General features: G+C 41.2%; 1 protein-coding gene across 1 annotated transcript; it reads left to right on the top strand.

Moving 5' to 3' along the window:
* Positions 1-26,560, top strand: LOC125005352 (chromodomain Y-like protein 2). Its single transcript, XM_047580655.1, has 7 exons — positions 1-323; positions 12,640-13,246; positions 17,205-17,422; positions 23,656-23,828; positions 23,927-24,137; positions 24,280-24,423; positions 24,514-26,560. Exons 1-7 carry the CDS (start codon positions 300-302, stop codon positions 24,670-24,672), a joined length of 1,536 nt encoding a protein of 511 aa, XP_047436611.1. The 5' UTR covers positions 1-299; the 3' UTR covers positions 24,673-26,560.
* Positions 26,561-27,311: the final 751 nt, after the last annotated feature.

The raw sequence follows: 27,311 nt of genomic DNA, 5'->3' as shown, positions 1-27,311 counted from the left end.
ATGCAGACCATGAGGCTGTGCATTCTTAGCCGGGGACTAATTTTTAGTCCACCACTTGGGTCTGGGTAAACAGCACCGCCCCGATGGTTGTTTGTTTTAAGTGTGGAACGATCCATCGCAGAGCGCCGGGCTCGATTGACACTGTCTGCTGATCTGCTACTGCGGATTGCTCAGAATAACAAGGCTGCTCGCTAATTCCCGTCTATCGGGGCTTTCGCCGAAACACCGAGAGAGTAGGGTCCAAAAAAAGCCAACAAGGCAAGGCAAGAACGCCGCGCCGCCGTTGTCCGCACCCCAGAATGGCATCAGGAGACCTTTACGAGGTAGGATAAAACCACGTCCAAGGAAAATGCTCTGTAATATTGACGAATAATGGAATTAGGAAGTAAAGGGAAGGGCGTCGCGTATGTAGAAAGCGGTGTCCTAAGCCCTTTAACAGCCGAAACTAACCCCTCGCACGCTTTGCGAAGACGAGGCTGGTTAATTTATGCTCGTACTTTGTGTCGCTTCTGGTGTACTTTGACATAATTCTCCGCGACTGTGGTGAACAGGCGAGATGTCATTTGCGGGCTCAACTCAGTCTGTCGCCGAGTTGAAAGTCGTGGTAAAGTGACAGCAGCGCTGAGCGGACGGGCATGGTGAATAGCTACAGACGGAGTGATGGGTTCTTTAGGTGCGCATACACGCCACAAGATATTTAGTCAGCACAGCCTTTACGACGACGTGCCACCGTTTCCCAAGCTGTTCGGAAGACAGCAGGTTTATTTTATTTTTATTTATTTATTTATTTTTGTGAAGCGGCGCAAAGAAGTCTGCGCGAGGCGCGAGCTTCTTTTGCGGTTGTTTCGTGAATTTGCTAAAAAAAAAAAAAATGAAAAAAAATAAATAAATAAAAATTGCGTGGGGCGTAAAAGTTGCCCCGGACGGGTAGCAGGAAGGTCACGCCGCCCTCGTGCGCGACATCACTCCGGAACCGGTGCCAGAAACTGCGCGAAGCATCACTGTTGGGCTGGGGTCATCTGTTTCAGTTCGGAGAGGAGAGCAAATGCCGCTTTCCCCATTTATTTATTTATATTTTTTTTAATTTAATGTACACAGTTTAAATATGTTGAACTTGTTGTGGGGGGTTGTTTAGTGTTTGTGTGTGTGTGGGGGGGGGGGGGGGGGGGCGCAGTGTTCAAGAAGATAACATTATCTACTCACAGCACTGACAATGAGTCAAGTTGGGTATCAGCTCTAAGGCAATAGATTCAAAAGTCAGAAGAGAACTATGCATTTCTACAAACATTTTCAAAAACAGTTTGGAGCGCTGGCTGTGATTAAACATGTACAGGTACAGGGTGATGCAGTAGAAGAAGAAGAAATTTAATGTCATTGCACACCAGTTACACCGAGACATTGCCGGGCAGGAATCTCTAGTAGCAGCTTGATGTCAGGTGTTTAAAATGCAATAAATACTATATATATATATATATGTATATGAGAGAGAGAGAGAGAACAGAAGTCTCTACCCAGAAGTGCAATAAGCAGTAAGTGCATGTGGCATATGGACAATGTCTACAGATGGTAACCTATGTACAGGTGAGATCATATATACAGGTGAGTGAGCAAGATATGCGCAATGACTGAGGTACTATGAACATATTATACAGATGAATTTGTGCGTTAATTGTAAGTAGACTATAAACTGGAATGGCAACATAATTTACAATAAAGGAAATGGGCGGATGATAAATTAGGCCATACAAATACAGATAAAGTGAGCATTAAACAGTACATAAATAATAAGCAGTAGCTACCTAATGTTGCTAAACTAGTGCAGCGAGGGTCTGTGAGAAGTGGAGGGGTGTGAGTCAGTTAGCGTGTAGGGGCTAGCGGGGGGAAGAGTTCAGTTCAGTTATGTTTCATTTGAAATATTATAGCACAGTGCCGCCACAAACTTCTGTTGTCAGTTTTAGTTGCTGAATTACTAAGTTTTTATGGTTTGCACTGTTGCTTGTGAGTGTTTCCTACTTGTTCCATTCATTCCACCACTGATGCATTCAGCGTGCGAATCTGTGTTGTCTGTGTCCTGTGAAGGTAGTGTTACATCGATAGAGCAGCGATGAGCAATAGCGTACTTTTGTTTTTAAGTCTTAAGAGTCCTACATTGAGAATGTTTCCTGTCCCACGCAGGTTTTGACGAGCAGTCGGCCACATGTGGCACTGGAAGTTGCCACAGGGGTAGAAGTAAAATGTGGAGCTGGGTGCCAGATCTTTGTTGAACAGGAACCGGTTTAGCGTGATTTATTGTGGAGAAAATGATGATGCACTTCGTTTGTTTCGCAGTCCAATCGACTGTAAGTTGAGTCTTTGTTTCCCTGATAACATGACAACAGCCCCATGGGTGGCTGCTAGCTTACCAATCAGACCAGAGCGTGATTCGAAATGCCTGTAAATAAACGTATGAATTGTGGAGAGCATTGTCTTCCATTGTCGTGGATTTTTGACCAGTTGTCTTTTTGAGGAGCTTCTGCTGGAAGTGGAATCACATGTGTAGTGTAGTGTAAGGTGGAGGCAGTATTGACAGTCCACAGTCTTTTGGGACCATTAAAACTGAGTAAATATTAAACTTGTCCTCTGAGAAGTCAAGAAATTTTATATTATATATCATTGGAACATTGCATGATGACAAGCGTCGCACCTCGGGTGAGCCTCGCTTATTTCACGAGTAGAGCCCACCTGATGAGCTGAGAACAAACCTGGTTATTTCTTTTTTTTTTTTTCAATAACCAAGAACATCTTGACACCACTCATAGGTTTCTAATAAGATGTTGTGAAGCCTTCTTAGTTTTGTGGAGTTCTTAAGTGAGAAAATCCTTCTTTTAGAAATAAGAGTCAATGAGAGGAAGGCCGCGCTGAAAGGCTTTGGAATGAGCAAGCGGTGACCTCCAAGACTGAGGCTGAGACCAAGTATGAGTATTGAAATTCAGCACGTATGAGTGTGATCATTTAAAAGGGAGAAATGGTTAAATATTCTACCTGTAATTACATGTACGAATTCATCATTCAGGCTCCAAGGCGGTGCCTCTCGTGGGGGGTTGTTCCTAAAATGTCACTCTGATCTATTGCATTCTTTCTTGAGCTATCGGTAAACTAGGCCGCGATTCTCATCCTTGGTCAACAATGGAATAAGCAGATGAGATCCGTTGAACACATATAATGACATGAATCAGGTTGAGATTATCTGATGACGTATCTGATGACGCAACAATGTGAATTCTAAAATATAGTTGTGAAAATAACATCTTGGGGTCAGTTACTGTTTAGTAATTGTCAATGCTGAATGCATTTGATACTTAAACATGGGTGTAGAGGCACAACTAACATCTGGCATCATTAAGAGGAACTTTATCTTAAAGCATCAAGTGTTTTCCTACTATAGTCTTGAAATGTAACGCTGAACTGACTTCAGTGATTCTCGGAGAGCAACAACCGAACTAAATTTTAATTTATCCAGAAGTAATATTTCACTCGAACATTAATCTTAAAGACTGTGTCATTTCCAGCTTGTTACATGTGTTGGATTTTTGAACCTCTTTAGCGGATTTTTGTCAAAATTAGTGCCAAGCTACACATCAACCGTAGCGAGCCCAGACCTTCACTCTCCTCCCTTGAAAAGAGTCGACAATATTTCTCAATCACTGTGCAGTCATACGGCTCGCTCATGCTCCCTGGACCATTTCTAGTTAACCAGTCATCAGCTGAACAGAAATGTTACTGAACGCTGAATGACAAATGACCAGAACCGTTTTGTGTTTTGTTTGTTTATTTAATATTATTTGCTACTTTGCCTCAATGTTTTCTCAGAACTATAAATGGATAGTGTCTTTTATTTACAGATTTATTCATGGCTCTTCCTGAAACATTTTTTGAACCGAGGTAGATTTAGGTGCATATATTGATGCCATTATATCAGGTTGAAGAATAGACATTAGTAAAGTTTAGTACGGGAATCACATTTTAACAGCCCTGGGGTTGTCTCCAAGTGCAAGTCAATCCACGCAGACATTCATTTTAAAATGCCCAACTTTACAGAAGAACTAAACATGTTTACCGCCTGATAATTATAGGAAGGCTTAAAATTAAGCATAATTAAGGGTGCTGCTGCCTGAGGTGACAGGTGATCGTTGTCTTCCCACACGTCAGCCGTCCACCTTACCTCCTCTCATAGCCGTTTTTAGATTAACAGGTACTTAGTTGAGATTCAAAACATTCTTCAGGAAGACTATAGGGGACAAATGTATGTACAGTCCATGTAAAAACAGATTTCGAATGACAGTCCGAACATGGCGCTTGATGTTACTGTCAACTCCTAGGTTGAGCCTTGGCCTCCCCTGTGAGGGGAATTTGCAAATGTACTCCAACGTAAAGGCTTTAGTGTTGGACAAATACGACTTGTATCTTTTTTGTACCTTTCAGTAATGTTTGCACAGAATTTAATCATGCTTGTGACATTGGTTGGATGCTTCCAGGGAATTTGCCTGTTGGTTTTGCATGCAGCTTGGATGTTACTTCCTTGTTCTACACCGGTTTGAGGGACCTGCTGATTGATGCTTTGGGTCAGAAACGGGCTGTACTGTACCTGTAACCACACCAAAAAGTAACATTACACAGCTGTCTTCGAATCCCTGACAGACATCTCTGTGTTGCTCTCTCTGTGTTTTGGGCTGGAGGATGCTGAAAATGAATTCAGCAGCTGAGGGAGGATATGCCCTCCTCCACTCCTCCAGCTCATACTTACAGTAAATACTAAATAATACTAAAGCTATGTGTATGCAACTTTCTACCTCCTCCATTTTCTCTCATTTTTTCTCCTGCGTGTGATCGCTGACAACTCCATCCTTGTTTGGGATTGCAACCACTGAAGTATTTATTTCAGTACCTCCCCTACAACTCACCTGTGTAATGCTGCTTACCCCTGTTAATGTCCTCAAAGCGTCTGAAAACACGAGGAGCAGTTGTTGTTGAAAATATCCAGCCGCACCAATTCTGGCTTAACAAATGGCAATGTCAGGTCCCCTTTCTTATTTCCACTGAAGTGAACATTCACAAACATGCAGCTTGAAAAGGAACACGCGGTGCTTAATCTTGTGAATTTCCACTCCTATACAGCTTCATATGAACAAGCAAGCAACAGTCTGACAGGATGTGGCACAGTGGAAAATACAGATATTTTACTGTTTGCCCCTAAACTGAATTTATAATAGATGTCAGCAAGTTGAGCATGTCTCTGTAGAAATAGAGGTATGCATATGTTTGACCATTTGAATGACATACTTTGGAAGATAAGTAAAGACAGGCCCTATCCTACTGTCAGTCTTTTCATGAACTTAAAATAAAAAAAAATAATAATAAATTGTGTTTCCGAAATGTGGAAAAGTCCATTTGTCCACTTGACTTTCAGTCTTATAACTTCATCAACTCATTAGGCCTTAATTGACTGGTTAATATTAGTGATTATATTTTGCTCTATCACTTCATACTGTGACGTTCCTCAGCTATAGACCCCTCTAGGATGTGGACTGAGGATCTGAAAATGAACCGATGCCTACAATGTAGGGGAAAGCTATGAAAAGACACCAACGCATATGTAGCTTGAAATTCCCACTGTCTGAGATGACATTTGGAAATGGCAGCTAAAGTGAGCTGTGGGAGTCGAGACTTGATTTGGAAAACAGTGAAAATGTTGGGATAAAAAACTGGACACCTACTCGGCAGAAAGACAAACCACCGCCACCCTGTGACTGTAGAGGAGGCGCAGGAAGGTTTCGCTGATACTGTAGCGGTGGTTCGCTGTTCACTGTGCAGCAGGGTCTACAAGGGAGAGTCATCAGAAACAAACTGTGACCTCATCACTAGAGTGATGTAAATCCAATGCAGTCAGTCCTGACAGCACAACTGAAACACAGCTGGTCAGCAGGTCAGTGCAAATTAAAAAAAGATTTACTCCAATAATTTCTGCCTGCGTAGATCTAAAATATGCCTCACAATCAGGATTTAGGTACATTTTCATCCTGCACAGATGACATACAGTTCCACATTTTGAAGTAAAAAGCATAAATAAAAAAATAAAATAAAAAAAAAGCATAAAAAAAATCTATAAAACAAACGACAAAATTAACTTAAACTAAATGAACAAGTATGTGAATGGTTTCTTTGTATCTTTATACGTTACACATCACTGTTTATTTATTTTCTTTTAATAATTCAGAGTCAGAAAGTTCAGTCAATAGAAAGCAGAGTGTCAACATTTTGCTTCAGGGTTTGTATTTACTTGCCTTCACTTTGGACTCAACGAGATATGTTGTTTGTCTCCGGGTGCCCATGTGTGCTACTGATTAGGAGTGTAGGCTGCTGCGTCTTTTGTCAAAGTTCTTGTGTTGTTACATCACTGATGATCAATCTTTATCAAACTCCATCACCACCTTTGCTCCGTTATACAACTGCCTTTTTTTTTGTGGTATAGAGCTACGTTTAGAACCGTGCTGTATATTTTGGACACAATTTTTGTTATTTTAGCTGCTTACTGGAGCAAGTAATAGTTACTTTACATATTAAAAATTGGGTTAACTGGTTACCCGATGTTCTCTTTGGAACAGTTGCCAATAATGAATATGCTGACTCGACTCAGAGACTGTTTTTGTATAGAGTATCTAGTCCAGCTACCTTTCTTTAATGTTTTTGGATGTATAGCATAAAGTGGATGACGGAGAGCCTTCATAATAATTTGAAACACATAATTTTCATGCAGACTTTCTGAGTAATCATGGAGAGCTTCATTCAGTGGTCAGCTGAAGCTCAATATCTGCAAAAACAGTGAGATGGACTACCGGATGGACAAGGCCTGGTTGTCTGGCAGGGGGAACAAGTGAGGAGGGAAGACTCTTATGTGACCTTTGGGTGACACTTCTATCATAACTCTAGTATTTGTGAAGTCACAGTGAGTTTAACCTGTGACCATCAACATCTAATCAGTTCAACCTCGAGTTCAAGCATGGAGATTGCCTGGAGTTATTCTGGACACATCGTGTTTAAGAGAATGGGACTGACGGATGCACAACTGAAAAAAAACAGTGCCCACGGCCACGGCTGGTGTGGGTGCAAAATAAACACAGACGTAGATGTGAGTGACACATTCCACAAAACCTTACCAAACAGGTTTGAAGTGAGTTCCTGTGTGACGTATTTACCCGAAAGATTTGTTTGGAACAGAAACCAAAAGTAGTTTAAATCCACAATGTCTATGAGTTGGCTTTGATACTCTCTTCATATTGTAATGAAGGGGTGTCTTGACTTGAACTGTGACTTGACTTTGATTTCCAAATACCCCTCGGCCTCTCCAAACCAGTTTGAAGTGCGTTTTTTTTTTTGTTTTTTTTAAATAAATGCATAAATTGCAAAACCCTCTCTGATATGCTAAAAGACACCCGTCTTGTAGTGTGAACAGATAAACAGATGTCACAACATGACTGATGCAAAAACTATAAACACAGAGATATGGGGAAAAGTGAGATGAGTCATCCATCATATTCTCAAGTAGTGGGCGAGTGAATGTGTGGAGTACGCCAAAAGAGCCGCAAGGGACTGAACGATTAACCCCTATAGTGAAGGGATCCTGAGACTCTGTTATACTGCAGGGGGGCTTTTTGTTGCCATGGTTAGAGACCACTTGTCCCCTTAGAGGTAAATGTCACTGCAAATCAAAAGTTGCGCATCTTTATTCTATCATGGCACCATTCTGTGCGGAGGGAAGTCGTCTCTTTTAGGATTGGACGATGTCTTTCATCCATAGTTACTGGACGCCAATGAAAACGATTATTGCCACATGCCTCCACCGTCACCAGATCTCAGCCCAAATGAACACCTTGTGTTAGACTGTTTACTGCCAGCATCAAAACATACCTAAAGGAAACTCTTTTGGAAGAACGGCGTCCAGTCTCACCAGGAGAGTTCTCGACACCTGTAGAGCAGGGGTGTCAAGTCATTTTAGTTCAGGGGCCACTTACAGCCCAGTTTGATCTCATGTGGGTGTGACCGGTAACATAGTATAATAACCTTTAAATAAACACAATTTCAAAAGTTTCCCATTTATTGCTGTCTGCTATTTAGCTCTGGATTTTGTGCTCTGTCCCCTTGTAGCACTCTGCTTTATTATTTTACAGGAGGGTGTGTGATCACTCTTTGCATGCAAGGTGAAGGTTTTACTAAAGTATGAAATTTGGGATGTGTGTATACCTGCAGTCAGAATATATGACTCTTTCTCGGGTGTGGAGAAACCTGATAAGCGTCATATATAGCTGCCCATGAAAGCTCAGCCTCCTATGCATTAACATAACCACTGTAGCCCCATAGCTCCCTACTCATTACCAGGAATTATTGCCACAAAGATGCTTCTAGGAGCACACACATTGTTTATTTTTGACCACGTGGTCCTAACGTTGGAGTTGCATACTAAAACTAAAAAATTTTTTTTTGAAAAAGTCAATTAGTCTTAGTACCAAATAGATGGTGCATGTTGGAGTTCATCTGAATTCAGTTCTGAGTGTCTCAACACTCCTGGGATGCAGGATGCTGTTAGATATAGTTTGGCAAAATCCTCCTTCAGTAGCATCCCGTCACTATGGTGACGAAACACGAAATGAACTCAGGCTCCATCTACGTTCATAAGCATCCAGTAGGCTTGGTGCAGTAAGTGTTTCCCAAACGCAAGTCTCTCATACTACTAGCATGAGGAGCTAACTAGCAACGGTCTGCAGTGTGGTCATGGTTTAGCGTCAGTTAAGTAGAATTTAAAATGGGAAAATGCTCCAACTAACTTAAAAATCTACAGCTCACCAAAAGTGTTTAGCAGGGACTTACTTGGTCACTCTTTCTCTCTCCTCTCAATCGGACCCTCCTAGAAACCCAGTAGGTTAACTTGAGCATCACTAAGTGGCTAATCAAACAGATTGACACCTGTCCATACCCTTTACAACACAGAACTATGGTGCATTCAGAAACCGTGTTGAACATAGGACATTACGTATACTTCTGTCCAAATGCCAGTAGACCTCTATGTAATTTCCGCATTTTGCACTTTGCAAATTCATGCCGTGGGCCTGATAAGGTCCTCTGGTGGGCCGGTTTTGTCCCGCAGGCTGTATGTTTGACACCCCTGCTGTAGAGTCAGTGTCTAGGTGCTTTGAAGTCGTTCCGGCAGGACGTGATGGCTGAACACCTCATTAAGACACCTCTTTCCATTCATTTCTTACCTGTCTGTTGCTGAGCAGAGTAGAGTTGGTGTTATAGCCTATATATATGTTGATGTTCCAGCCACAATAACAATTCAATCAATTGGACGTGAAGGAACCCTTCAAAAAGCGTTTCCCTCCTGACGGTAATGTTTATCCATCACACTTATCAGATGTTGGCAGTGGTGCAAATTTGTGGTTCTTTCCCAAATGAAGAGGAGCTCTAGCTATCGAGCTAAAGTCTTACAGTGACCAGGTCTCAAGGTTCACAAGAAAATGGCATTGGTTTCGAGGATATTGATACACCACATTTACTCTTCTACGTCACATCTACGCTCCTAATTAAACACCGAGTTCTTAAACCTCTCTTGTGTGTACATATGTTTACCACACCTCCTTTCCGTCTTTTCCTCTGTCTCTCTCGCTGCATACCTGTTAAGTGTGACATTATCTGTGACTGTAAGTGACCTAATCATCTGTTCGTTTCTGTGACACCCCTGTGGCTCACCCATCAAAGGCTGTTTACTCCTGTTAATGTGCAGCACATCTGAGAACACGATGACCGGTTATTACCCGAGCTCTGCTGAAGCCTCTGATGAAACCTTCCAACTGTATTCAATAAGTCTCATGGCCCAAAAACTGTGCTGCTGCTAAATGTCCCAGAAGTTTTTATTCATCACACACTACCAGTCAAAAGTGTGGACACACGTTCAATGAAAGGTTGCTGTAAAAATCAGAAGAGGACCTACATGATGCTTGAGGATGGAACTTTCTTTTGTGGTGTTATGCAGTGCATGTTATGAAGTGACCTTTTGTGACTGACTGTGGCTGTTTTTGTGACTTTTGTCACTTAGACTAAATTCATTTAACAAGTTTTAGAGAAAAAAAATGGAAGTCACAAGGAACCACAGCTGACTTTTTGATGAGCCGACCAATAAAATACAGCCAGGATACGACCTATCAAGTTTCCCTCATTCACACCATGTCATCAAGCTGTCTAATTTCTCCTGTCTCTCCACCGACTACCTCCATCACATGCTGTCCTCCAAGCATTTATTGAAGAGCGACTCACAATTTACAAGTGGCCAAATCCAAATATGAAACATCAAATTCCATGTGCAGTACACACGGTTATATAATCAGATATTTCTGGTAAATAAATTTAAAAACGGCATACAAATTACGTACGTAGTGCCGATGTTACAGTATAGTGACCACCTCTCAGTAAAAGTTGTCAAATTTACAGTGGAGTTGACCCACTGTGCACCATTTCACCAGGTTATGTAATATGAACATCTCATTTCATCCTGAGTCTAATCAACACCTTTGCAAATCAAGCTCAATGCAATCAAGCTGAATTGCAAAGTAATGATTCCCACTCTTATTTGAGTGATTAGTCACACACACTGTGTGACGTTTGTGGGACATAATCAAAGTTAGTCTCTTGGCAAACCAGGTATGTAATCATGATTTGACATGTAGCAATGTTTAAGTAATTTGGGGAACCGGTATAACAGCGACGCCAGAAAAAAAATCTAAGAACAAAAATGTGTTTGCTCCCGACAAATGTTACGCTTTATGTTTATTAAGGTATTATACACCATTAAGTCCTCACATCAGATAGTTTTTTGCTGGAGACTTGTGGTCTCTCTTGCTCTAATGCAACTGTAAAATCCACAGGCTTTTCTAGTGTTGCTCTGACCTCAAAAAGCTTTAAGGTTTCTTAACTACAGTAGCCTTCAGCTCATCTCTGCTCCACTCTGTTGTCTTATCTTTCTTCTGCAAGGAATTAGCCCTTATCTTCAACTGGACATGTGTCACGACATGTACCATTTTTAAGATTTGACACTCCCTGGCAATGTCTCAAAATGTATTTAACATAACATGGTGTTTGTTAAGTGGAAGTATGGATGTGGTCAGGAAATTCCACGAACATCTGATAAATGGGTTAGAATTATGTACAAACTTGGTGGTGGAAAACACGACTTCAGACACTTGTGAGGTTTTGTCAATACAGGCGCCACAGGTCCCAACATGACATCATATGAACGGCGCCAGACTCTTTGACTATGATTAAACTCTGTTTGCAGAATTCTAATAAAAAAAAAATCTAGTCTGTCAAGTATATCACAGTGGTACAATCAAATTAATTAAACTCACATCAATAATCAAAATGAATCTGGGGGCGTGTTGTTTTAGTTGCTAGCTGAACTATTTTAGTTTCATTCTCTTCATGCAATGATGTATAGAACTGGAAAATTCTCTCTGGAACCAGGCTGTATTTAATACTGATATGGGATTACTGATATCAGTGTTTTTTTTTTTTATTATTATTTGTTAAAATAAGATAATGCGCATGAAACAGCTTTTTTTTTTTCTTTTTGTCAAATGTCCATTTATATTTGGTTCATTGAAAAAGAGAAGGCTGCATATTAAAGAGCTGTAATTCCTACATCTTTTCTCCAATTTATATATGACTACACTGGAACCAAAGCTGAGATTCTGCACTTTAAGACCACATCGGCCATTTTGGATTATTGATTAGGAATATATTTTTGTGAAATAGCTAAAAAAAAAACAGAAATTATGTCAGTCACTCTATGTTTGGGCCTGATGAAATGATGGACCTACCATGCCACCTCAAATGAAACAAAATCTACAGTATATAGTCTTTATCATCTATTATGGTTTGAAGTATCTCTGAATAGCTTTAAATCCTGAATCCTTCTTTACTTTCTTTGTGTCTCCACCGCTGTATCATGAGTTTTTCCATCTATTCTGCCTCACCTATAGTCAACAAATGTCATGGGATTTCATGTCCGGAACTGTGAAATTCATTTTAAGCTAATGCAACCTATAAGGCAACAAAACAGATCAACTGAATCGTAAAACTGAGTTACAGAAAAATTTCGTTAGGTCTAATAAAAGACTAACTACCTACTTTGTGTTCTTTCATTGGGCAGGTTGCTGCTTTTCTTTGAGACATTATGTCTTGCCACAGATTCATGTTCTGCTGTTTATAGTCTGCCTACTCACTTCAGCCTGAAGGGTTGTATTTGTTTTGTCCTGCACAGGATGAATGTAATATTGGTTGGACAGAATGAACAATTCTACAATTTGCAGTGAACACAGATAGTGGGTCTAATTTTAGCGCCTGAACAAGTGAAGAACACTAAGGTGGGATTATCTAAAGCAGATGTCAAAATAATAGTAGCAGAGATGTATATATGACCAGGGTCAGGATCAGTGTCATATTATTTTCAGATCAAAACTCTTTGATATAAAAATGTGTTTGTCTGATGTCCTATTTTTCTTCCATTTATAAAACACCTTCTAATTGCCCTCCTCTCCCTTTGCTGGCCTCCAGGTGGAGCGGATTGTGGACAAGAGGCGGAACAAGAAGGGTAAGTGGGAGTACCTGATCAGGTGGAAAGGCTATGGAAGCAAGGAGGACACCTGGGAGCCAGAACACCACCTACTGCACTGTGAGGAATTCATTGACCAGTTCAACAGCTTGAGACTGCAGTCACACAAGCGGCCCAAAGTCCCCAAAAATCGCGGGGAGTCCCTCATCACCGCTCACCCCTCCGCGGCGGAAAACCCCAGGGCTCGGTCGGAGGTCCGAAAGAAGAAAAGGACTTGTGGCCCAGCTGTGGGCGTCCGAGTAGGATCTGTCCTTGGGATTGGAAGTGGAGGGGCAAAAACCACTCAGAAGCAGAGGAAAGTGAGCGTGGGACCGGGCAAACACGCTTTAGGGGACAGAGTGAGCAAAGCAATGACCTACAAAGCCCCTCCACCGCCAGGTGGGCCTCACTTTGTCCCTCCATTGAGGGTTCCTCATAATGGACTCCAGAACGGAGAGATGGAGCCTCTCGTGTACAGGACTGCATCAAAGTCACATAGGCTGCCCACGACGAGAGCAGATGGAGAGCTAGGGCATACGGACAACACTGGACAGCAGTTCACACAACTAGGTAAGATGCCAATGAAAGGAAATGAAAAGTTAAACAGAGATCTGGTCATGTGACAACACAAGCAACCACATCTGGAGATTTAGCAGTTATTTCACACAATGTCAAATATATGAGCATACAGATGGATCTAACGCACGTACATACATGTTCAAATAAAGACTCTGACTGAAGGATTGAGGAAGTACTGGAGCAGCCAGTGATGTTTCCAAAGTCCACAAGAACCCGACTATGGGCAAGAACTGGAGCACTGATAAATGTCCAAAGTTAAAGCAAGTTCTCATTCATTTGGCAAATGGAGCTAGAAATAATTACTGCCACGTGCAGGTTGATGGCGTGGCTCAGATTTAGAGCAAATTGTTGCACTGCTGTGTCTGTTTTGTTTACATCTGTTCTCTCTGAGATCACATGGCGTGCTACAGCCAGCGCGCCCCGATGTGGCACATGCGTCCATTTTTTAATTTTTTTTTCCAAAGTTGTGTCTGCAAGTTTAAGATTAGTGAGAAGAATTTAAGAGTGTCATCAGTCCTGATTTGAAAATCCATCAGCCTCACAGAAGTAAGAATACTTTGTATCAAATCCCTGAAAATCAAATGGAAATAGTTTAGAATGTATTGTAATTTATTCATACTATTAAACAGGAATTGGAAGATGATTTTTTAGTTAAAGATAATAATAATAATTATAACCTAATATTGTTATTTAACTGACACCATCCTTCTGAGGTGTAAGCAAATACATTGCAAAAAAAAAAAAAAAAAGTACTATAAATACACGATGGATTGCATCGCTTATATGAGAAAAATATTGTGTATTTCAGCGGGCTCCCATTTATCCTCAAGAGCGCTATGCTGTCACATAGCTCATAAAATACTGTGGATCTGCAGGAGCAGCTGATAACACCTTTGAATTTTACTCCAGGGTCACAGTCCAGGGCCTGAACCACTGTAGTTAATCATTACTGAAGTTTTGAAAAGTCGCCTTTTTTTCCGCCCCTTTTCTATAATCATACTATCACACACTAATGTGTTTGCAAATCGTAGTTGTGGCTGTTGCCTCCTCTTTGTAAGCTCGCTAGACAATGAATGTGAAAAGACTGAATGTCCATTCACTGATGAGTCATAACTGCTTTGGAGGCACAAGGGAGAACTGCACAATATTAGGAAGGTGGTCATAATGTTATGCCTCATTGTTGTAAATACCGGCTGGAAGACCTTAGTTGAGAGCGTCTCTGTGAGAACATCAGGCTGCGGTACCATCCCAGCCTAATGGATATCACTCTGGCAGCTATTATGGATCCTAATCTCCTAATCCTCAAAAGACTACCCCGCTCACCTCATTCAGCACCCTCAGCTGTGCACATTAACCTGCTACAGTAGAGGCTGTCACTCTAATTGTTGACTGGCAGATAAATGTGACCACCAAGTACCTTGACCAGAAAGCTCCAAAGCAGATGTAGAGGACTGTGAATGTTTGCTTGCATGTGAGCTTTTAAATCAAGAGCACGAAAGAAGAAGAAGAGATCCCCGTTTAATCGGCCTTCATTAAGCGTGCGGTTTGATCGTGACACATCTCTTTCCAAAATGTGAACAGCGGCGTGAATGGTGATCTCTTAAATGTGAGAGCATCTTGCAAATTAATTTTGCTTGTTTGAAATGCATATTTCCCACCACTCAGATTACCTTACGCGCTGCACTTTTAATCACTGCACACGGTTGTTTTTTTATTGCGTATCTTTATATATATTACTTTCTTACTGGTCTTGTGAGAAATTCTTTTATAATGTTATGCTTGATAGGTGTGTGTGTGTGGTTAGTGTGGCAGTTCAGTAATTACTTTTTTATAATGCTCGATGCTCGCTCATGCCACACATCTTATTATGTTTGCCAGAGCCCCAGTTTATTGTGCTTCCCTGTAATTTGAATTGCTTTGTCTCAGTTTGTGAAAGCTTGCATTGATCCTCTTCCTGTTTATAATGCCTTAGAAAATGTTACACCTGCCTTTTCCACACTTGCTTTTCCTTGTTTGTTTCTACTTGTGACCAACTCAGAGGTCAGGTTTTACAGATTTGTGAAACCTTGGTTAGTTCTACTGCTGCATTATTTATCTAGTTTCTTAAAAACACATACTGAGGCTTGCTCTGAGGGCTTTTCTGTAGGTCCACAGCGTCCACTGAAAGAAACATTCAAAATGATTTTTTAGCCCTCTGCACTGACAAGAACCATGGTTTGGAGACATTATATCCTTGGGTCTTCCTTCCATCTCTCCATCCCTTTTTAGTTTTCACATTTTTCAAATTTGCCCCAAGTGTTCACTTGGACTGAAGGATGAACTTTATTAGATTTTGTTGGTCATGAGTCAGAGGTGACTATTATGAAATACTTCGCTATACGCGATATCTCAGGAACTGGCTGATGCCCTTTGGCACAAATTTTAATTCATATGACAAGTGACAATGACAATGATAAATTTTAATCATAACACTAATGTCAAACAGGTGAAAACGATGTGATGACGTTTTATATTCAAAAGGTGAAACCTCAAGTTTGAAGATCAGCAAAAGTCTTTTTTTTTTATAAAATTCTTTCAAATGTTTGACTACATATCTATTGTGTCTGAAGAAAATGTGGATGTAAATAGTTGGTGGAGACAGTACTAATAATTCATCACTTACTACCATTCATCTTATTGGTTGGAAAAAGCATCACATCATTTGTCATGGGGAGAGTGCTGCCCTTGTGTGCCAGGGGCACTTACTGTGTTTGTGGGTCATTGTTCACCACCACAGCGTCACTACATGGCATTACTTAACTTTAACTAAAAACTCCACTGCTGAGATTGATGTTCTCTGCTTTCAAAGAAATCCTTTTCCCGATATGATTGAAACAAAACATCTAATGGATTTATGCAGAAGGAAAAAAAAAAAAGAAGAAAAATTCTCCAATTTTCAAATGAGAAACTTGGAGGAAATTCAAGGAAGGGAATTCAACACTGTGCGTTCTGAAGGTTGAAATGTTAATGCAATCAAGTTGAAAATCACTGAATGCCACAGCGCCTGTTCAGATGTCACGCAGTGAAATGACACAGTCCTACTGTAGCAGTAAGCTACACTATCTTGGTGCTTTAATGACATGGTTTCCAGCTGTCCACACAACGGCATGGAAGATATGCCAATGAAATATTAAAATTCATTCATTCATTGCTATTAAATTGGCAGTGGCTGAAAAAGCACCGTTGACAGTGGTGTGTGAGGTATTTGGTATTTGTTTTCAGTGTTGTAGACACACATGCATGTACTTTATCCGGTAACATATTTAAACTGTGTTATTGGTTATTGTGTGAAAGCTTTAAACATTAAACAACGTTTGTGCAACAATTTGAAGAAATTAACAGTTGGACTGATACTATGAATTCTTTTTTAATTTTTATTTTTTTTAGCAACTGGAAAAATGGCAGATGTCTCTTTGATTTCATTGACACGGACATGAAAAGACACTGTTGCAGTAAAGAAGGAACCTGAGCAGCTTTCCTTGGTTGAGTCGACACCAAATGTCATGGTTTCGCCAGTTAATTCCCACTCTGTGTAGTTTATCATAACTTTGCCCCCTAGAAAAACAAGACACCCCGTTGGAAAAAAAATCCCACACTTTAACCAAATTATCTGAACCACTGGTTCAGATATTAATTTGTGAAAAATGAAGGTCAGTGTTTTAAATGGTTTTCCTAAAACATTTATTCTGAGCATTGCTTTTTTTTTATCCCTTGTTGGAAAGTATTTATATAGGAGTTATTGTTACCACAAACTCAAGTTGCGAAAGCAACTTCGTTTTAGGTAAAAGTAAGTCATATTGGTGGTGATGTCTTTGCCATGGATGGGTTTTAATGATCCGTTCTATCAGTGGTTGATTAATATGTCCTGGATGACAGCTTGACTTGTCCTCTCATCCCTCGTCTGTGTCAGGCTCCCCTGTAGCCAATGGAAAGATGCATCTGCACAGCTCGGTAAAGCGGAAGCTGGCTGAGGAGAAAGGCTACGTGTTTGACAAGCGGCTCAGGTATAACGTGCGACAGAATGAGAGCAACTGTCGATTCCGAGACATTGTGGTCAGGAAGGAAGAGGGCTTCACGCACGTCCTGCTGTCCAGCCAAACGACGGACAACAACGCTCTGACGCCGGAGGTGAGGACAGGAACTTACACACAAATTAATGTTGTCCACGCGAGACGTGGTTTGTATTTTTTCCTGAAGTGCAGCCATGTATCGAGACCGACCATCGCTTAGTTTTGACTGTAAACTCGAGATCAGTTTGAGACCAAATAAGTGTATAAAAGCTTTCCCGGTGATCACTGTAGAGATGCCTGGAGCTAAGCAGTAACTCCTGAGCTGTGCCAGGGGATCTTTTCAGGAGACAGCTTCTGAGAGCTCTCGCTATTTGACAGCTGTCAGGTGCTGCATGAGTCTAACACAGGGCATTGCTGAAAAGGTACCACAGCTTCTTCAAAACTGCCTTCTGCCAGACGAGGCTTCAACAAGTTTAGTAATTATGGGTGGATATAGTAATCCAGTGTTGAGCCATCTCTTGTGGGGAAACCGTGCTACAAGTTCACAGTGGAGAACATTATGTAATTATTCTTTCAGACAACTGGAGACCCTGGACATGATTTCCACTCATTTATATCGCTTGCTATGTTTGGTAACGGCCCCATCGCTGCTGGAAATGATAGTGTCATGAAGGAGGCGTAGTAATTGCTAGCGTTTGGTAAGTTTTGTTGACATGAGGCAACAGAGCTCTGTGATCAAATATCTGAATGGTGGAACTTTTGCGTTGCTGTTTAATTATGAAAATGTAGTGTCTGTTATTAGCCTGGAAGCCAGCCCGACTTAATCGCCTACAAAATGTTTGCGTCAGAAAGTTGGTGTCATTCGGCTGCAAACTGATTCATCCCAGTTAAAGATTACTGGTGGGGCTTATGCGGTCAGGGACAGAACAATCACAGCAACATGGTCATACACTACACAATATTAGGAAAGTGGTCTTAATGTCATGCCTGAAAGTATATTATTTAAAAGATCTGTAAAGTGTCCTACACCACTAGGTAACCCTGCTTTATATTTCCCTTCTAAAATGTTTGAGTGAAACAAAGTGAATATAAAAATGTTGCTAGTGTGTGGATGTGGTCGCTGCTAGGTCCGTCTGCTATCTATTAGAAAACAAAATACCTCTATCTGGGTTTAGCTGACACTCCAAACATGCTGTCCAGGGCACTCTGTGTTCGCCGCATATGTCACTCAACTTATCAGTCACTCTAAATGGTCATTGAAGTTGAAATAAGTTCAACTTTGTACATGCAACATCACTGCTATCTGCTGAATTTCATTACAGTTCCACAGTCTTTTGATGCCAGATACAATGTCACTAAAACAGCAACAGAACTACACATCAGAGTCGACCACAACAGTGTTCAGCTCAAGGAACATTTTATTCTTCCTCTCATTTGCCTAATATTCAATTTTGGCAAACATTAAGAAAAATGTGGCTGGAGCTTTTACAGTTACTATTCAATTAAATTACATTTTCAGAATAGATATTTCTAAATTCAAAGTGTAGACGTACGTTGATGAGATTTAGGTCTGAAATAACAAAAGGTCTTATTAATTGCTCATTTACCTTCACGGGGTACACATGTAAACAGGATGTCTCTATTTTTAGAAGCACTTCTGATTAGGTCTGATTATATACAGGCAGAGTCTTCTCTACGGGCGTTTAGGGTGCATAATCGGTGCCAAGCTGTGTCCGCTGGTTCTTCGGCAATTTGTTGCTCACCTGCTATCTCCGTGTCAGTCAAGTCCCCCCCCTCCCCTCCGGAAAGTCAACATCAGCAAAACAAAGTGTACATCCTGAATGCAGAAGTTACACTGTGACTCTCATCAAAGTCCACAATTAGTTTTTTATCATTTATTAGAACAGTCTGTAATTTAAAAATGTGTTAAGATGTGTCATTATGCTGAGTGTCTGTGTTTATAGGACACTATTATTCTACTAGTAATTGGAATAATAGCAAAACAAGTTGTTTTGATAAGTGTCTGAAAGTAGAAATGAAGCAGGGACAGTTAAAATGTCTGATCAGAATGATTTCAATAGGGTTCACAAATGATTGCCCGTGTAAACGTATCCGGTTTTGACATTAACTCAAATATAAAAATAAAAAATACATGAAGATGTATAATAAGGCTGGAACGTGTGCAACTGCAGGACTGGGTGTCATTTAATGGCCCTCTGCTCCATGGCTTCATGCATCATGATGATTCACTCGTTGAACAAGCTCCCTGCAGGGATGGAGCAGCCTGTGATTGGTTGCTCATTTCCACACTCCAATCAACAACAAGCTGGTCCCCTTAAATTTCCCCTGAACATATTCAGTCACATGCCTTTCCCAGCTAGATACTAGCAGCAGTTTTCAACCTGACCCTAACCCGTCCACACGATAAAAACAAATGCATATATGAGAATAAACCTGAACAAATAAACAAGGGCTTATAAGTGTCATCTATTGTCTATTAAAATGTTTTCATAAATAAAAGTTTTTAATGTTTAATTAACAAATTGCTTAATGAATATAATTTGCAGTTAACTGAAGAGAATGTCACGTATCCCTATCACCTCCCTTCGGCACAAGGCTCCAAACAAACAGGATTTTCCTCCTCTCAGATTGTTGCGTGTCTCAGATCTTTTTCGGAGGGCGGTTCCGGCTTTGATAGAGCGTCGTGGGTACGGCAGGCTGTACTTCATAGGCACTGAAGTGGCCTGAACTGGGTGTGCACATGTGTGTGCGTACTTTCATGTGTGACAGTAAGCCCGTAAGCTGTGGGCTTATCAAACAGCTCGGATAGCTCCTTCTCTGTCCCTCAGTCTTTGAAGCTACAGGAACAAGGGAGTCTGCGGATGTGCTAAAGGAATGGCTGTAGCTGAGGAACATCTTAAACATTCTAGTACATTTTCCTTGCCATAAAGTGAGACACGGCTATTATTTCTGTCACCTCTCTGACCTAATTAGCCTTCCCATCTCATCATTTTCTTATTTTCCCAAAATGACTCATAGCTTATTAACTTTTATAGCCAATAATCTGCTTTCTCAGTGGATATAAGAAAAATAGCAAAAACTTGCTTCTAGGATCAAACTTTTGGAAACGTGAAGACATTATGGTTTTGGACAGTTGCTCTTTCATCATATAAAACAACTGTGAGTTACATAGAGCCCCTTTGACACAGTGTAACTGTACAGACTCGCACTGAGATCAAGTCAAATACTACCAGACACTCAGTATAAACACTGCTGATGCTGAGGCAGCTCAGTTGGAATGAGTTCAAGAGAGAGACTCGATACTCCACCTGTTCGCTCTTAAAAGATCTTTGGTATCTTTGGCAGTGACGAGGAAACATGTGCCTACACCCCGGTGAGCATTCTTGACTGGCCGAGCAGACAAAGGGGAATTTTTTCCTAACCATGTTGATGATTTTCCTCATGACTTGTGCTCATCATTCCACCTGGTCATTTGCCGTTTTCATTTCCGTCTGCGCTCACTGAATACACAACACGGCTGCTTCAGGAACATTTAGTAGACAAGTGTTCAACTGCTTACTGAAGCAATTTAAAGCACAGTATGACAAAATGGTTATGTCCCCAAAACAGTTCTTGAGTGTTGAAGATTCTGCTTTTTAAAGTAGTATCAAACATTCTGTTGCAAATTGAATGTATGAAACACCGTATACCCATCCAGATGCTTATGGTCTGGTCTATACGACTGACTGATTCACACAACTAAAAGCTTCATTTCCAGGGAAATGATGCATGATGTTTCTGTTGTTGTTGTTTATACCATATTTGTTTCTCTGCAGATATCTTCCGGTTCTCTGGTTACTGTGTATGAATGTCACCTTGGCTGCTCTCAGAGTGGAACTAGCATCTGTCCATCTACGCGTTGCGTTTCCAGGATATTAATTCACCTGGCTAAAATAACATCGTTTGCAGTCACTCGCTCACACACAGTTCTGTTTCCATCCCTCCAGAGGACACGTTCATTTCCTCGAGACTCATTCAGACATTAATCAGAACCAATAAATAGAACTCATCCTTAATTTCACCACTAGGCAACAGTTTAGAAAACTTTCTTTTTTGGATTTATGTCCCCATGACACAGGCAATACGAGCACACAAAAATACACAAAGGTGGCACATCCAGTTCAAACTGGGGGCCGATTATGTGCTCGGTGAGACGCAGAGAATTAAGTTGAGTTTTTTGAGGTTGAGTAGTTGACATGGGTCAGGGCCGATAAACTGATGATCAACTCTAGACAGTGATGTGATAGCGTGAGTGGTGTCAGACGACTTTTCATGAGGTCAGCTGTCTGACAGTGTCACTCCATTCCTCATCAGACGAGACAGAGGCCAAAGACTCTGAGTCTGCTGATGTCTGATATTGACTGGCACAGTTAAACTCATGTATTTTCACAGACTCGTATATCGTTGGTATCTGATGAGGTGTTGTACTGCAAAATCTGTCATCATTTGTTTCAATATACACTAACCGGTCACTTTATTAGGTACACCTTGCTAGTGAAAGGTTGGACCCCCTTTTATCTTCAGAATTGTCTTAATTCTTCATGGCATACTTTCAACAAGGTGTTGGAAACGTTCCTCAGAGATTTTGGTCCACATTGACATGATGGCATCACGCAGTTGCTGCAGATTTGTCGTCTGCACATCTATGATGTGAATCTCCTGTTCCACCATATCCCGAAAGTTCCTCTATTGGATTGAGATCTGTTGACTGTGGAGGCCATTGGAGTACAGTGAACTCATTGTCATGTTCAAGAAACCAGTTTGACATGATATGAGCTTTGTGACATGGTGCATTATCCTGCTGGAAGTAGCCGTCAGAAGATGGTACGCTGTGGTCATAAAGGGGTGGACATGGTCAGCAACAATACTCAGGTAGACTGTGGCATTTAAACCATGCTCAGTTTGTACTAAGGACCCAAAGTGTGCCAAGAAAATATCCCCCACACCATTACACCACCACCACCAGCCTGAACCGTTGATGCAAGGCAGGATGGATCCATGCTTTCATGTTGTTGACCCTGCCATCCGAATGTGGCAGCTGAAATCGAGACTCGTCAGACCAGGCAACATTTTTCCAACTCTGTCATCCAACTTTGGTGACCCTGTGTGAACTGTAGTCTCAGTTTCCTGTTCTTAGCTGACAGGAGTGGCACCTGGTGTGGTCTTCTGCTGCTGTAGCCCATCTTCTTCAAGGTTGGACGTGTTGTGTGTTTTTAGAGATGGTATTCTACATTCCTTGGTTGTAACAAGTGGTTATTTGAGTTACTGTTGCCTTTCTATCATCTCCAACCAGTCTGCCCATTCTCCTCTGACCTCTCACATCAACAAGGTATTTTCGTCCACACAACTGCTGCTCACTGGATATTTTCTCTTTTTCGGACCATTCTCTGTAAACCCTAGAGATGCTTGTGTGTGAAGATTTCAGTACATCAGCAGTTTCTGAAATACTCAGACCAGCCCGTCTGGCAGCAACAACCATACCACGTTCTTAAATCCCCTTTCCTCCCCATTCTGAGGCTCAGTTTGAACTTCAGCAAGTTGTCTTGATCACCTCTACACGACTAAATGCACTGAATTGCAGCCTGATTAGCTATTTGTGTCAACAAGCAATTGAACAGGTGTACCTAATAAAGTGGCAAGTGAGTGTAATCCCTTTGATTATCTCCTGTGAACTAACACAGATAAAAGTAAGATATGAAAGTGTTTGCATTTCTATTGAATGTTTGGATGAACAGCTTTTTCTTCTACAGCCAGGAGTAGTAGCCGCTCTCCTCAAACTGTTCAGTCAGTTGCTTCTGGCAGCGAGTCAAGCTGTCAAGGGAACAAGCTGCTCAGCAAGTTGTCATGTAAACATCTTACCTACAGAACAGTCTGCCCCGGCTCAGAAAGTTGAGGAGAAAGAGCTTCCACCAAGCTCTAACCTTCTGCACAACAGAACACTGCTTTCCTCCACTTCTTTATTGTTCGGCACAAAAAGCTTATGTTAAGATTTTCTTTCTCTTTAGTTAATTAAACTTGTATTACATGAGTTGAATAGTTTACATCCTCTGAGACACTTTTCAGTGCGCATTAACTATCAACAATGTAGAAGTGAAGACAACACATTTGCACCCCCAGTGTTGGTCACTTTGCTGTCTGCTCTGCTGCTCTACAGTAAAATAAATGTATTGATTGAATGTCAGGCCTTTCTTTAAAGATCCACATCTATAATTCACATTTTTCTCTCCCGTCCTCTCTAATGTGGCAGTTGAGCTAAAAGTGCGATACGCATTTCTTCCCCTCTCTCTTCAGATCATGAAGGAAGTTTGTCGGGCTTTGGGTAATGCCGCCGCTGATGATAGTAAATTATTATTGCTCAGCTCAGTGGGGACTGTTTTCTGCAGTGGCCTGGAGCCGTCCTACCTGATAGGGCGTCTGTCCACCGACCGCAGAAAAGAGAGCAGCCGCATCGCAGAAGCCGTGCGGTAAGGAGAAATCATTCCACTACAGGCGCCGATTTATTTTTTTTCCTTCTTGCCATTATTGTTGACAGTCGGTGCTGATCATTCTGTGACCCCGATAGGGACTTTGTGTTGGCATTCATCCACTTCAAGAAGCCCATTGTGGTGGCAATAAATGGGCCCGCTCTGGGCTTAGGAGCATCCATCCTGCCGCTGTGTGACGTGGTGTGGGCCAGCGAGAGGGCCTGGTTTCAGACTCCCTGCGCTGCCCTCCACCTCACCCCTTCAGGATGCTCCTCCTACACCTTCCCCCAGATCCTCGGCGTAGCTCTGGTGGGTTCCAGCAAAATCAAGGCTTTTGACAGATTCCACTTGAGCTAATTTGAATGCTCTTATTACTACCTGATTGCCTTTTGTTTACCCAAATCAAATATTGGATTGCATTAAAAAAAAAAAAACTTTTCCCTAATTGCAGGCTAATGAGATGCTGTTCTGCGGAAGGAAACTCACGGCGCAAGAGGCGTGCAGTCGAGGTCTGGTGTCGCAGGTCTTCTGGCCGACCACCTTCAATCAAGAAGTGATGCTGCGAGTGAAGGAAATGGCGTCGTGTAATGCAGTGGTAAGTGATCCAGGAAACCGAGAAGGTAGGACTCATTTGAAAATAACTAAATGATCCTCATCCCTCTGTGCGTGTGTGCTTTGTCCAAAGGTTTTAGAGGAGTCCAAATGCCTGGTGAGGAGCATCCTCATGTCTGTGTTGGAGGACGTGAATGAGAAAGAGTGTCAGATGCTGAAGCAGCTGTGGTGCTCAACCAAAGGACTCGAGGCACTCTTCAGTTACCTTCACAACAAGACGTACGAAAAGTGACCGTCCACACCCACGAGATGATCAGCGCGGCTTTGAGGCTGCCCACAGAGGACAGGACATCCAACATGATGAAGCTGTGATCTCCACCTGCATTGAGGGCCTTTGTGTCAGCCTGTCGGCAGAGGGGGTTCTCCGGAGCTCTGCTGAATAAATTCCTTCCTGATCATCTTTTGTACGGCAGCTTTTTGTTTAACTGGACCCTCGATTGTCCACATGCCCATTTTCCTTTTAAGGAGTCAAAGGGCCATATGTGCATTGCTTAAAGAGCAGGGAGGCAGAGAAGGTTTCTGTACGTACACGAGGCTCAGTCATCAGGATGTATGTAATCAATGTATGTCTGACAAAGTGACGATAATATATAATATATATATATATATATATATTTATTTCAAGTGTGTGAACTGGTTTCTTTCTGTACATAAGATTTTCTTTTTGATTTGTTTTGAGTTGAAGTGTAAACCAAAGTTTGCATGAGGACACACCGCTGCTCCATCCTTAACATGCACATCCAAAAAAGCTCCTGTTAGCCATTGGTGAATCAGTAGCCGCTAACAGCGTCGTAGCAGTTGAATCATGAAATCTCCCAGTTCATCCTCCATACTGTAAAAGTCTTCATCACACAGGAGACCTTACCATACCTTGGCTCCCGGTGAATAAAATCTGCTGTCTTGAGATTTTGTACGGTATCCTCCTCTCACAGTCAGCATCCATCCAGCCTTCATTTCCTTTCACCTGCAACAAATCAGGTGCAGTTCCCTTTTCTCCTGTGAATTCAAGCATTAAGCCTACGTGATTAAACGAGCAGACGGCACATATCGCATGGTAAGATTAGCTGTGAATTTGAATGCACTTAGCTGGAGCTACAGTGCATAGAGAGCAGTAGCCTTCCATGCAGTACTGTGATGGTTCATATGTAAAACCTGGCTTCCAGTTATCAGTGAAGATAGCCATTGTGTGAAATGTGTGATTGTTAAAAAAACAAACAAGAAAAGTGAAGTAAAAAGAAACTCAGACGATCATGTTGCTGTTGCCTGACCGTTATTTCTTTAGTTCTTGGTTGCATTTTTTTTTTTTTTTTTTTTAAGGGCACACCATAACACACATGGTTGCGTTTTTTCTCCTTAAGTGTCTGTGAACAACGTTCGTGTAGCTGGAGTCAGCTTCTGTCTTTATCTGCATGTGATGACTCGAGAGTTCAAGAGATTTTATATTGCGATGTGTATCATATTTAGGGATCTATTTTGTTTTAACCGAAATGTAAATGTATGCAGGTCTGTTTTGTAAAACTTTGTCCATTTTGCAGTTGTACACATGCAGTGCGGAATAGTATATAAATATATAAATAGAGCGTTTCCTGTAACTATTTGCATGTAATATACTGTATAAATGTGTGGCCTGTCTCAGTACCTTGTATTTCAGGGTAGGTTTTTGTACCAGCGTTGTAAGTATTGTTAGAAATGTGGCTGTTTATTTTTGTATTTATTTGAGATAACCGTTGGGTAGTGCAGTGCCATGTGGTTTCCTTTGCTACAGATGCCCCCCCAGATTCTCTGAGCCCCCCTCTTAAACGCTTTCAAGAAAAGAAAAAAAAACTTTTAATGCTTCAACAAAAAAAAAAAAATCAGATAATTTATAGATGCGTTTCAAAAACCAAAATGTAAACACTATTGTCACTTTAATGTTGACCTTTTAAATGACCATTATCAGAGTGGTATTTTGTTGTAAATGATCAAAGGTGTGTCAAATAATTTATGATATATTTCCATATATATTATATATGTTTGCACAGCTTGATGAAATGAACTTTGTATTTCAGATTTGTCAATTTCAAGCATTTAAATGTTTTGTTATTGCGCTGTGAGATTTGTTAAATGATTTTCAGTCGTCATCTTCATTTGTGGTCATTGATCTGCTCCATCACAGAAACAGCATCGAGACTTCCACTTAGGATCGTGAAGAGTCACTGGAAAGAACAGCGATTAACGTTTTTGAATAAAAGCTCTGTTAAGCTTTGTGCGTGTGTGTGTGTGCGTGCGTGCGTGCGTGGAGGGGATCCCTACAATCACTTCAAACATCTTCCTCATCTGATGGTAGATGACAGTTAATACGTCGAGCTCCTGCTTCACTCGGGGGTGGAGAGAGGAGGTGAGGCGGACATGAATGATGTGGCTACTGTAGAGCTTCACTGATTGCGAATCACTCAGGTCTGGTGGGCGTTCATCGCACTGATTCTTGAAGATCCTTGAACGGGTGTTGTGTATTTTTTATTTTTTTTTTTAAATATGACATTTTTTCTCTGTGTAGCCTGAGATGGAAAAAGCACTTCTTTACCTTCAAATACAGTCTTTTAGACTCTGTATCAGCATCTGGTTAAAGTGGGCTTGATGATGAATTCCACATAATCATTATGTAGAATATATATACATATATATACACACATATATATACATATATATATATACACACATATATATACATATATACACACACATATATATACATATATTGCTCCATTATTTATTACAGAGAATAGTACTTTGGGCATGTTTCCGTTGTTATTTTTAACCACCTTATCATTTTGTGTGTATTTGATCATTCCTGTTTTTCCTCTCTCCCTCGTTGTCTAAGAACGCGCCTTG

Source organism: Mugil cephalus, chromosome 3 (genome assembly GCF_022458985.1).
Source record: "Mugil cephalus isolate CIBA_MC_2020 chromosome 3, CIBA_Mcephalus_1.1, whole genome shotgun sequence".
NCBI lineage: Eukaryota > Metazoa > Chordata > Actinopteri > Mugiliformes > Mugilidae > Mugil > Mugil cephalus.
This window is presented reverse-complemented; position numbering and strand designations above follow the sequence as displayed.